The 12031-nt window shown below is 39.8% G+C and overlaps 1 protein-coding gene across 1 annotated transcript in view; it reads left to right on the top strand.

The window, feature by feature from the left end:
- Nucleotides 1-5941: 5941 nt before the first annotated feature.
- The window catches only part of LOC102867790 (vesicular, overexpressed in cancer, prosurvival protein 1-like), a 74893-nt gene continuing 68803 nt past the window's right edge, over nucleotides 5942-12031 (top strand). The window contains exons 1-2 of the mRNA XM_006898598.1: nucleotides 5942-5992; nucleotides 6881-6939. Coding sequence (XP_006898660.1) covers nucleotides 5942-5992; nucleotides 6881-6939 — 110 coding nt within the window. The remainder of the gene's footprint in view (nucleotides 5993-6880; nucleotides 6940-12031) is intronic.

Raw genomic sequence — 12031 nt, 5'->3', positions numbered from 1 at the left:
TGTGAAATCAATGATATTGTTCTGTAGTTTCCACACTCAGTTGGGTCACCTTTCTTTGGAATGGGAACAAATATAGATCTCTTGCAGTATTAAGGGTAGGTGTGTCAGAAATAGTAAATTTTGCTTAAGATATCAAAGCGATTGTATACAGAGTTGCAATGGCTTATAACAACAACAACAACAATAACATTGTAAATGTTATTGCTTTCAAAGTTTCCTTCTATGTAGAGGAATCTCACTGATCTTTGTATATTTATTTTGTATCCTGTCACTCTACTACAATTTGGAGAGTGGCACACTGTCCTAGTGCAATACATCTTCTGTCCTGGCTCCTGATACCAAGTGTATTGATTGAGGATCCAAGAAAGATGAAGTCATTGAAAATCTCAGTCCTTTCTCTGTTCATCGTGATGTTACTTATCAGACCATTGGTGAGGATTTTTTTGTTTATTCTTCTAGTATGTTTACATTGAAGTTCTTGTATTCCGTATCACTGGCTCTCTGTTCTATCTCTTCTGTTCTGCTTTTTTGTCTCTTCAGCATGTTGGAAAACCTTTTGCCATTTTGTTCTCAATATTCTGGATTGCAGAATTTCATGTGTTTCTTTTATTTCCACAACTATTTTGGCTATACCCTCTCTGTCTTGTGGTGATTTTTTTACATTATTGTACCTCTTTTTTGATTGACTGACAGTATCATGATGGATGATGAAGAAATTGAGATTGTTAATAGCTTTAGGGTTTTTTTGGCTCTACAATCAACACTCTTGGTACCAGCAGTCAGGAAATTAAAAGACGAATTGCATTGGGAATGTCTTCTGTCAGACCTCTCCAAAGTACTAAAAAGCAACCATGTTAGTCTGGAGACGAAAGTGTGCCTGATCCAGGGTATGGTCTTTGCAATTACTTGCTATGCATCGGAAGGCTGGACAATGGCTAGAGGTGATAGAAGAATTGATGTCTTTGAGCTGTGGTGCTGTTATTTAATATGTCATGGAATGCTAGAACAAGTTTGTCCTAGAGAGGGTAAGACCAAACTGCTTCTTGGAGACAAGGATTCTGAAGCTTTGTCTAATATACTTTGGACATGATGCAAGGTGGGACCAGTCCATGGACAGGTATATTGTGCTTTGCAAGGCCCTTGATACGGATTGATTTGGTGACTGGGGTAATTGTACTTTAGAGAGGTCTCTAACCACAGACTTTCCCATCACAATATGTGTTTTAATTTCCTGGCTGCTGGTGCCAAGAGTGTTGACTATGGAGCCAAGCAAACCGAGTCTGTGAACAATCTCAATCTCTTCACCATCCATTATGATGTTGCCAATTAGCCCAGTAGTGAGAATCTTTGTTTTTTTTTTTATATTGAGCCTCAAACCATACTGAAGAGTGTAGTCCCTGACATTCCACAGCAAGTGCTTCAGAACCTCTTCAGATTCAGCAAGCAGGTTTGTGTCATCTGCATAACACAGATTGCTGATGATTCTTTCTCCAATCCAGATGCCACACTTCTTCTCACAGAGCCCAGCCTCCCGGATAATCTGTTCTGCATAAAGATTGAAAAAGTATGGAGACATGATATACACTGTCTGGCGTACACTGTTCCCAATTTTGAACCATACAATGTTTCCCTGCTCTGTTCTGACAACTGCCTCCTGGTCAAAGTATAGGTTTTGCATTAACACAATCAAGTGTTCTGGGATTCCCATTCTTCTCAGAGTCAGCCATAGTTTGTTATGATCCACACAGTCAAATGCCTTTGTATAATCAATGAAACAAAGATATACATTCTTCTGGTACTCCTTGCTTTCAGCCAAGATCCATCTAACATTAGCTACAATATCCCTAGTACCACGATCCCGCCTAAACCCAGCCTGCCCTTCTAGTAGTTCTCTGTTGATGTGCTGTTCCAGACGTTTTTGGATACTCTTCAGCAGAATCTTGCTTGCATGTAATATTAATGATATTGTTCGATAATTCCCACACTCTGTTGGGTCATGTTTCTTTGGAATGGGAACAAATATAGGTCTCTTCCAGTCATTTGGACAAGTGGTTGTTCTCCAGATTTCTTGGCACAACTTGGTGAGCACATCTAGGACAGCATCTGTTAGCTGAAATGTGTCAACTGGTATACCATCAATCCCTGGGGCCTTATTCTTACTTAGCCAATGCTTTCAAAGCAGTCTGAACTTCTTCCTTTATCACCATAGGCTCTTGCTCATATGTTGTTTCATTAAATTCTACTGTGTCTGCCAATTCCTTTTGGTATAATGACTGTATACTCTTTCCATCTTCTTTTAATACTTGCAGGATCACTCAATATTCTTCCCAAAGTATCCCAAGGTTTGAATTTCCTCTTCAGTTCCTTGAGCTTAAGAAATGCTGAGCAAGTTTGGCCTCTTTGGTTTTCTGACTCCAGCTCTTTGCACATTTCATTGTAACACTTTGTCTTGTCACATAGCCATTTGAAATCATCTGTTCAGCTCCCTAATGTCTTGATTTCTCCTTTCTGCTTTGTCTTCTCAGCACTCCAGTGCAATAGTCAGTGTCTCTTCTGATTTCCATTTTGGTCTTTTCTTCCTCCTCCATATTTGTAATGATTTTTTGCACTCTTCCTGGATTATATTCTTGATATCTTCCTCATCTGGTCTTCGCTCGTTAGTGTTCAAGACCACAAACCTGTTCCTGAAATGGTTCTTAAATTCAGATGGTATAGACTCAAGGTGATATTTTGGTTCCTGTGGGCTTGATTTCATTTTCCTTAGTTTCAGCTTAAACATGCATATGACTAGTTGGTGATCTGTTCCACAATCAGCATCAGGCCTAGTTTTCACAACTGATAGTGAGCTTCTCCAGTGGTTCTTTCCACAGATGTAATCTATCTGATTCCTATGCATACCATCAGGTGAAATCCATGTGTATAGCCTGCGTTTATGTTTCTTGTAAAATTTATTTGCAACAAATAAATCATTGTGCTTGTGGGATTTTTTTGGGTTTTGTTTTGTTTTATTTACACTTACTATTCATTTCAGTAAAAATTTCCAGAGATTTTGAATTTCCATTCATTCATTGTTGCATTTTTCTCCTCACCCAACCCTCCCCCCTAGTACACTACCCTCTTGTAAAAGTAAAATTCTTTCATTGTTTTACAAACCCACCCCCAGGTCCACTCCACCATGTATCATTCTCTCTAGACTCCTGTCATGACAAAAATACCTAATCATATATCCCTTTTAAACTTGTTTTCTTCCTCATCTGTTTCAATGCAGTATACATTATTGAACCCATCTTTCTCAGTCTTTCCCCAACCCCAAGGTCAGTCCTGCCACAATAGTGGCAACATGTAGTATTTGTCCTTTTGTGACTGAGATACTTCACTCAGCATAAATGTCCTCCAGAGTCACCCATTTTGAATAATATTTCATGAGTTCCTTGTTTTTCAATGCAGCATAGTATTCCATTGTGTGACTATACCACAGCTTCTCTATCCATTCATTTGTTAATGGGCACTTAGGTTGTTTCCAACTCCTTGCTATTGTGAACAAAGCCGCAATAAACATGGGTGTGCCTATATCTGCTTGGATGTCAGTATGGTCTCTTTGGGGTCTATTCCCGTTAGGAATTGCTAGGTCAACTGGTATCTCTATTTCCAGCTTTTTGAGAAAGCTCCACACTGCCTTCCACAGTGGTTGCACCATTTTATACTCCCACCAACAGTGAATAAGGGTTCCAGTTTCTCCACAACCTCGCCAGCATTTGTTGCTTACTGTTCTGTTAAGTTTTGCTATTCTGACTTGGGTGAGATGATATCTCATAGTTGTTTTAATTTGCATCTCTCTTAGAGCTAGGGATTTTGAACATTTCTTCATGTGCTTGTTAGCCATCTGAATGTCTTTTTCAGTGAAGTGTCTGTTGATATCCTGTGCCCATTTTACTGTTGGATTATTTACCTTTTCTTGTTGTGGTGGCTGGTAGAATTTTTTTTTAATTTAATTCTTTATTTCCTTTTCTTGCATACTGTCAAATCAGATCCAACTGGCACAGAGGGAGATTGCTTCTCCTTCTCCAGCAGAGCATCTGATGGATTTGAACCACACCTCTTTGGGATTGCAATGCAGCTTATTTGCCACTAGGCCACCAGAGTTCCCTTGGCTGGTAGAATTTTTATCATCCTATCTCCAGCTTCATTTCTGTCACCAAGTCCATGCTTTCCAACTACTGATCCTTCTCTCTTCCCAAATTTTGCATTCCAGTCACCAATCACTATTAATGCATCTTGATTGTATGTTCGATTGATCTCTGACTGCAAAAGTTGGTAGAAATCTTGTATTTCCTCTTCTTTGGCTCTGGTTGTTGGTGCATATATTTGAATGATAGTGGTATTCACTGGACTTCCTTGTATGTGTATGGATATTATCCTGTCACTGACAATATTATATTTCAAGACACATCTAGAAATGACTTTTTTAACTATGAAAGCAACCCCATTTTCCTCACCTTTTCATCTCCAGCATAATAGATCATATGATCATCTGATTCAAAATGTCCCATTCCAGTCCATTTCATCTCACCAATACCTAATATGTTGATATTTATGTGTTCCGTTTCTTCCTTAACAATAGCTAATTTTCCTACATTCATAATTCTCACGTTCCATGTTCCAACTACTGGTGTCTACTTACTCTTCCTCCTCCTTACTATTTCCATACTTGAAAGTTCCATATATGTTGTTGCCCTATCTGCTAGTCTAAGTATGTTCTGTTGTACATAGGGTTTTCGAAGGCCTGCTATTTCATAAGTGGATGGCTAAATTTTCTTCCTAGTCTGTCTTAATCTGAATGCTCAGATTTAGAAAAGTATCTGACAGACAAGCATTTTGAAATATCTATGGGCAATTCTGCTCTGCTCTTTAAGGTCTTTGTAAATTGCTGGGTTTGAGGTTTTTATTTCATATAATTTAATATAAATTAATTAATATAATATAATTAATATAAATTATTTAATATAATTTAATATAATGTCAAGTTCTTTGGCACCGATGTTTAAACAATTGACTAGTAGCTGAAAGGTTGATGGTTCAAAGCCACTCAGATATGGACAGGCCAGGAAATCTACTTTTGACTGATCACAGCCGCAGAATCCTTTAAAACAGTTCTGCTCTGCACATGGGATTTCTATGGGAAGCCAAACTTTATACCAAATAGTATATGAAAATCCTTGTTCAGGAATTGAAGGAATTACAGATTTATAAGTTAGGATTTCTCTTGTGACAGATCATAGAAAATGAGCTGTTTGTTCTCTGCAGACAGGAGACAGCAAGGGACCCCCTACAGAGGGAGTGTTACTTCCTGAGCTAGAGTTCACCCTGAGGCATCAAGGCAATCCTTAAGGGTATACCAAATTCTTGCATCTGTGAACCCCTCCCTCCTGAGTCAAGCAGAAGGTTTTCAATAGAAAGAGCTTGGCTTCATTTGCATTGAATTCTCTTTGTGATTTACTTCCTGATAATTTTCAATAAAGATACAGAGAAGCTTGGCTTAGGGTCTTCAGTGGAGAACTGCTGGCCCCCTGTTTTATGTTCTCTGCTCTATCTCATTCCTGGCTGTTTGTGTCATTATTAATAATTATAAAATTATTCCATTCTTTGGGTCCCTCGGTCTGCAACAGATTTATGTTAACCAGAATTGGCTTAGCAGCAGCAATCTCAACAATTAAATAATCCAAACCAAACAAATTAAAGAACCCAAATAGTAATCTTTGCCCATATTACTCATTGGCTTTCTTGTGAGGACTACCTGAGAGCCCCCTGGTGTTTGAGGGTTCTCAGGAAATCCCCCTTACTCATCTCTTCCAAACTCCCTTGACCATGTCTTCATTCATCTGGCTCTACCCTGAGTCCTGGGACTAATGTTACATTAGGTATTAAACTTGATAGTTCCACCATGACATTCCTGGCAGATTTTGACCAGCAGTCCCTGGTCTTCACTTCTGGGGTATTTTCATCAGGCTTTTCCATCTCTAGTATATGTCATTCTTATTATGAGACAATATCCTCACTGGACCAATTTGGTAGGTGGCTTGATAGCTGATATTCTGTTAGGAAGCATTCCGTGAAGGAAGGGCTCAGCAATGAAAATTATCAAAATGTTGCAGTGGTTAAGGCATTTGGCGGCTAAACAGAAGGATAGTTTGAAACCTTTAGCTGCTCCTTAGGAGAAAGAAAAAAGTCCTGTAGAGATTAACAGCTTTGGAAATCTCATGGCGCTGTTCCACTCTATTGAAATAGAATCAATTCTGTGACAATGGATTTTTTTAGTTGTATCCAGTGTTTTTTATTTCTTTAATGAGATTTGTGGCTTTGAATTCTTAATTTTATCCAGAAAGCACCAGAGGAGGCATCATTGCTCCCCTTCTTCTTTTTTCTTACCCCTGCAGATGAGAGAAGATGGGAGTATGCTGAGAGAATCCTGAATGTAGAGATCTAGAAATGTTAGTTGGAAAACAGTCTTTAAAATATGAAAATTGGGGAGAAGTTAAAATCTTTGTAGTGCTTTATTTCTATCATCTTTTAGCTAGCCAAAGTGCCCTACCCTGTTTATTTTTCTTTTAAATGGACTGTATTTCTAGTTTATTAATGAAATGACCAGCCTCAGTGTATTTAGAGTTATAAAAGATTGGGGAAAAACCCAATAAGGACATTTTCTTTCCAATTAAAAAAAAAAATAAAGAGCTAAAAACTCATGAGAAAGGAGATGGATATCTCAGCTGCAGCTAGTCGAAGATGCAGGTTATATTCACTCAGCCTTCTTTTTTATGTTGTCAGCTGTTTTAAACAATATACTGATTTCCACTGATGAAGTTTCTCTTCCTTCTCTTTCCAGGTCACAGAAGCCAAAAAGCATTGCTGGTATTTTGAAGGACTTTATCCAACATATTATATGTGAGTATTTGCCCTCTTCAGCTATTTGAGCCTGTGACTGTTATCTTTCTCTGGGAATCATGTCTTTGTTGGACAGAGGACAAGACTCTGTTAAAGAATTCTTTTCCCCTCCCCTTCTCTCTATTTTCCAATCTCATAGCTGCCTCTGCTGAGTTTTGAGCAGGTGGCTTTGGCATCAACACCATCCTGTTCTGATCACTCACCACAAAATCTAATGAACTAATGTGGGCTCTGCCCTGTAATGCAAATTAACTCATATATGATTGATACAACAGGGAAAGATGACTGAGGAAGGCAAAAGTTAGGTTGGTTTATTCATAATATTTCCTATGCAAAATGAATGAGGATTCGAGAGAATTATGGCTTTCAGCAAGCCAGAGGGAAAGTCCTCAGCTCACCTGCAAAAGTGTTGTGTACTGTATGGGATAGCTAAGGGGGGAGCGGTAGGAGACAATGAGATTGGCTCAGGTTAGGGCAGGATTCAGAGCTATTGCAGATAGGGTCACTATGAGTCATGGTCAACTCAATGGCACATAACAACAACAACAATGCTGGGATATGGTATATCTACTCATATGCAAGTTGAAACTGAAGCTTAAGAAAATAAAATCAAATCCACAAGAATGAAAATTTGACCTTGAGTCTATCCCACCAGAATTTAAAAACCATATAAACCATATCAGGAACAGTTTTGAGGCCTTTAACACTAATGAGCAAATACAAGATGAGTTGTGGGATGATAGCAAGAATATCATCCATGAAGAATGCAAAAGGTCATTACAAAGACAGAAGAGGAAGAAAAGACTGACATGAATGTTGGAAGAGACTCTGAATATTGCACTAGAGCACTGAGAAGCCAGAGCAAAAGGAAGTAATCAATACATTAAGAAGCTGAACAGATCATTTCAAAAAAGAGCAGCTTGGGAAGACAAAGTATTTTAATGTAGTGTGCAGAAAGCTTAAGTCAGAAAATGAAAAGGGATGAACTCATTCAGCATTTCTTAAGCTGAAGGAACTAAGAACAAATAAGTCTTGAGTTGCAAAACTTAAGGATGCTATGGGCAGAATATTGAATGATCCAGGGAGCATAAAAAGAAGATGGACGGAGTACATGGAGTCACTGTACCAAAAAGAATTGGCTGACATGGAAGAATTTCATGAAACAGTATGTAACCAAGAGGCAGTGGTGACGAAGAAAGAAATTCAAGCTTCTCAGAAGGAACTGGCAAAACAAGGTTCCAGGAATTGGTGGAATTCCAGTTGACATCTATTCAACAAGAAGGTACATCCCTGGATGTGCTCACCAGGTTGTCCTAAGAAATCTGGAGGACAACTACCTGACCAACTGACTGAAAGAGATGCATATTTATACCCTTTCAAAAAAAAGATGATCCAATAGAGTGTGGAACTTATCGAACAGTATCACTAATACCACACACAAGCAAGATCTTGCTGAAGATTATCCAAAAATGACTGAAGCAGTACTTCAGCAGAGAACTGCCAGAAGTGCAAGCTGGGTTTGGAATAGGCTGTGGTGCTAGGGACATCATATCCAATGATGTCAGATGGGTAGTCAAATGGATCTTGGCTGAGAGCAAAGAGTATCAGAGGAATAGCTGGCTGTGTTTCATTGACTATGCAAAGGCATTAGAATATGTGGACCACAACAAATTGTGGCTAAACTTGAAAAGAGTGGAAAACCCAGGACACTTAATTGTGCACATGTGAAATCTATACTTGGACCGGGAAATAGTCCTCAGAACAGAGCAAGGGAACACTACATGATTCAAAATCAGGAAAGGAGTGTGTCAAGGATGTGTCTTGTCTCCATACCTTTCAATCTATACGTGGAACAGATCATTCGAGAGGTTGGAGTTTATGAGGAGGAATGTGACATCAGGATTGGAGGAAAACTCATCAACAACCTGTGTTACAGAGATGACAAACCCTTGCTTGCTAAAGCTGAGGAGAACCTTATTGAATTGTTTGCTGCAGAAGGTCAAGGACTATAGTCTTCAATACGGATTAAAGCTCTTTGTGAAGAAGACCAAGATTCTCACTACTGGGCCAATAAGCAGACCATGATAGATGGAGAAGAGATTGAGACTATTCACAATTTCATCTTGCTTACTTCCACAGGCAACACTATTGGCACCAGCTGTCAGAAAATCAAAAGATGAATTGCATTAGGAAAATTTGCTGTCAGGGACCTCTCAAGAGTGGTGAAGAGGCAACAGTGTCAGTCTTGAGACTGAAATGTGCTTGATCCTGGCCATGTCTTAGCAATTATTTGCTGTGCATCAGAGAACTGGACAATGACTTCAGATGATAGAAGAAGAACTGATGCCTTTGAATTGTGGTGCTGGAGAAGAGTAATGAATATTCCAAGAGAACACACAGGTTTGTTCTGGATAGGGTGGAACCAAGTTGCTCATTGGAGACAAGGACTTTAAAGCTCTGTATGACATACTTTGAGCACATTGCCAGGAGGGACCTTGGACATCATGCTTAGAAGGATGGAGGGACAGCACAGGAGAGGAAGACCTTGAATTAGATGGATTGACACAGTGACAGAGGTAATGGGTGTAGGTGTGTCAGAGACAGTGAGACTGGCTCTGGATAGGGCAGGGTTCAAAGCTGTTGATTACTATGAGTCACAGGTGACTTGATGGTACAACAAACCCCAAGTAGATGGATTTATGTAAAACAACAACAAAAAAAAACCCCAAACAAACAACTGTGAGTTGTTTTGGGGTTGCTGAATCAGACCTCTACTAACACCACGAAGGGCAAGAGCCGCCATCCACAGCATCCACAGCACATGCCTTTTCTGAGAGGTCAGACATGCTCCTGAATCTGCTTCTGCCAATTCTACTCTCACCTGACCCTTACAAGGCTTCCACTGCTTTGCTTCTGGGTCTGCTAATCTGTTGCAGTGACTACATAGAAGTCACAGAACTATACTCACATTTATGGGATTTATTAGGGAAGAGAACAGATTACATTTCAGGATGGAAATAGGATCGACTTCTGTTACTTACAAGCGTGATTGGAGCTCTTTGACTTTCAGCCTCACAGCTTTAGGTCCATGTTACAGAGCTCTCTCTGTGTTGCCAGTTAGGGTGTCATACCTAAGTCAGTTCCTATCCCTCTAGGAAGCTTGTGGAAAAGCCCCTGGATTTGGATTTGTGACCAGCTGTCCCAGGTCAGCTCTGCCTCACTTCAGTCTGGTTCTCTGCTACTGCAGTGTCTTGATCTCAGTCTGTCTTAGTCTTGTGCAGAAATTCCTGACTCCACAGGACTTGTGCTATATTCTTTGCTGCTTCTTTCTTGCTAGTACCAAGATTCCAATCTTTTGCTTCTACATCTATTTGATTTAAGCTTGTTGAGATAGAAAAACAGATCAGTCCACTCATTATAGTAATCTATACACCTTGTTTATATGCTCCCACCCAGCCATGTCACAAAAGTCAAAGGTTGTGTTATAGGAAAGCCATTTTGAACAACAATCACACTACATAACATTTTAACAAACAGAAATTTATTCTCTGAAGTTTAGGAGACTAGAGTTCAAGTTGAGGATACCAGGCCAGGGGAAGACCCATTCCCTCTATTAGATGTGGAAGTAAGTCCTTGTTTCCTTTAGTGTGTAGCCTGGAAATCCTGGAGACCTGTGTGTTTTTTGGCCTTCCCAATTCCAAGGACTTTTCCTTATGCAGAAACCCAGGTCTAAAGGGACACACTCCACTCGTAGCAGTTCTTTCTTAATAGTACAAGGGTCCCCCTCTTCTCAGCTTACTATCCTGTCTAGTGAGATCACAGGTCAGTCTGTGACATACAAGTATGTGTGCTTGTGTATGCACGAATACATGCTTTTGTTGTTGTTAGCTGCCCCCAACTCGAGTACAACCCACACTGACCCTGTGAACAACCAATCTTATCCTGTGCCATCATCACAATCTCTGATATAATTGAGCCCATTGCACTGGTCACTGTGTCAATCATCTGGCATAGGATCTTCCTCTTTTTGTTGATCTTCTACCTTTCCAAGCATAATGTCCTTCTGTAAGGAATAGTTTCTCTTACCAATATGCCCAAAGAATGTAAGATGAAACTTAATTATCTTTGTGTCATGATGGTTTTATGTGTTTTTAATGCCGAGCCATCTGCCTAGAGATTGTGTTTTGAAGTTCTATGGGTTCTTAAGGGGATGCTCCAAGTGATCTGTATAATTAATACAGAATTTTTCAAGGCATGAGAAGTTTAATAAGTGTACAGATTTCATTATATCAATTGTTGTTATGTGCTGTCGAGTTGACTCCAACTCATAATGACCCTATGTACAACAGCTCTGAACAGCTTGAGCCAATTTCATTGTCTCTGACACACCTACCTCCATCATCCCAGTTACTGAGTCAATCCATCTCATCAAGGTTTTTCCTCTCTTGTGTTGTCCCTCGCACCTTTTCAAATATAATGTCCCTCTCCAAGGACTGTTCCTTCCTTGCAGCATGTCCAAAGTGTGTCAGACGGAGCTTCAAAATCCTTGCCTCCAAGGAGTAGCCAAGTGTCACACTCTCCAGAATGGACCTGTTTGTTCTCTTAGCAGTCTGTGGTATGCTCAATACTCTTCTCCAACACCACAACTCAAAGGCATCAATTCTTCTGTTATCTGAGGCACAAATAGTCATTGATGTTGAGCTTCAATCTATATTGTAGGCAGCAATTCTTGAGCTTCTGCAACAAATGCCTTAGGCCCACCTCAGTTTGACAAGCAACATTGTATCATCTGCATAACAAAAAATGTTGATGAGACTTTATCCAATCCTAATGCTACCTGCCTCCTCATAGTGCCCAGCCTCCCAAATGATCTGTTCCGCATATAGGTTGAAGAGGTATAGAGATAGGATGCATCCCAGCCATACACCTTTCTTTATTTAAAACTACAGTGTTTCCTCACTGTGTTCTGATGACTGCCTCCTGGTCCAAGTATGTTGTTTGTTATGTGCCGTCGAGTCGCTTGCGACTCATAGCGACCCTATGTACAACAGCCCTAAACTCTGCTCTGTCCTGTGCCAATCGCACTGTCTCT

Source organism: Elephantulus edwardii, unplaced genomic scaffold, assembly GCF_000299155.1.
Source record: "Elephantulus edwardii isolate Elephantulus edwardi_28Jun2011 unplaced genomic scaffold, EleEdw1.0 scaffold00234, whole genome shotgun sequence".
NCBI classification, from domain to species: Eukaryota; Metazoa; Chordata; class Mammalia; order Macroscelidea; family Macroscelididae; genus Elephantulus; species Elephantulus edwardii.
Note: the sequence above shows the minus strand (reverse complement) of the source record. Positions and strands in the feature narration are given on the sequence as shown.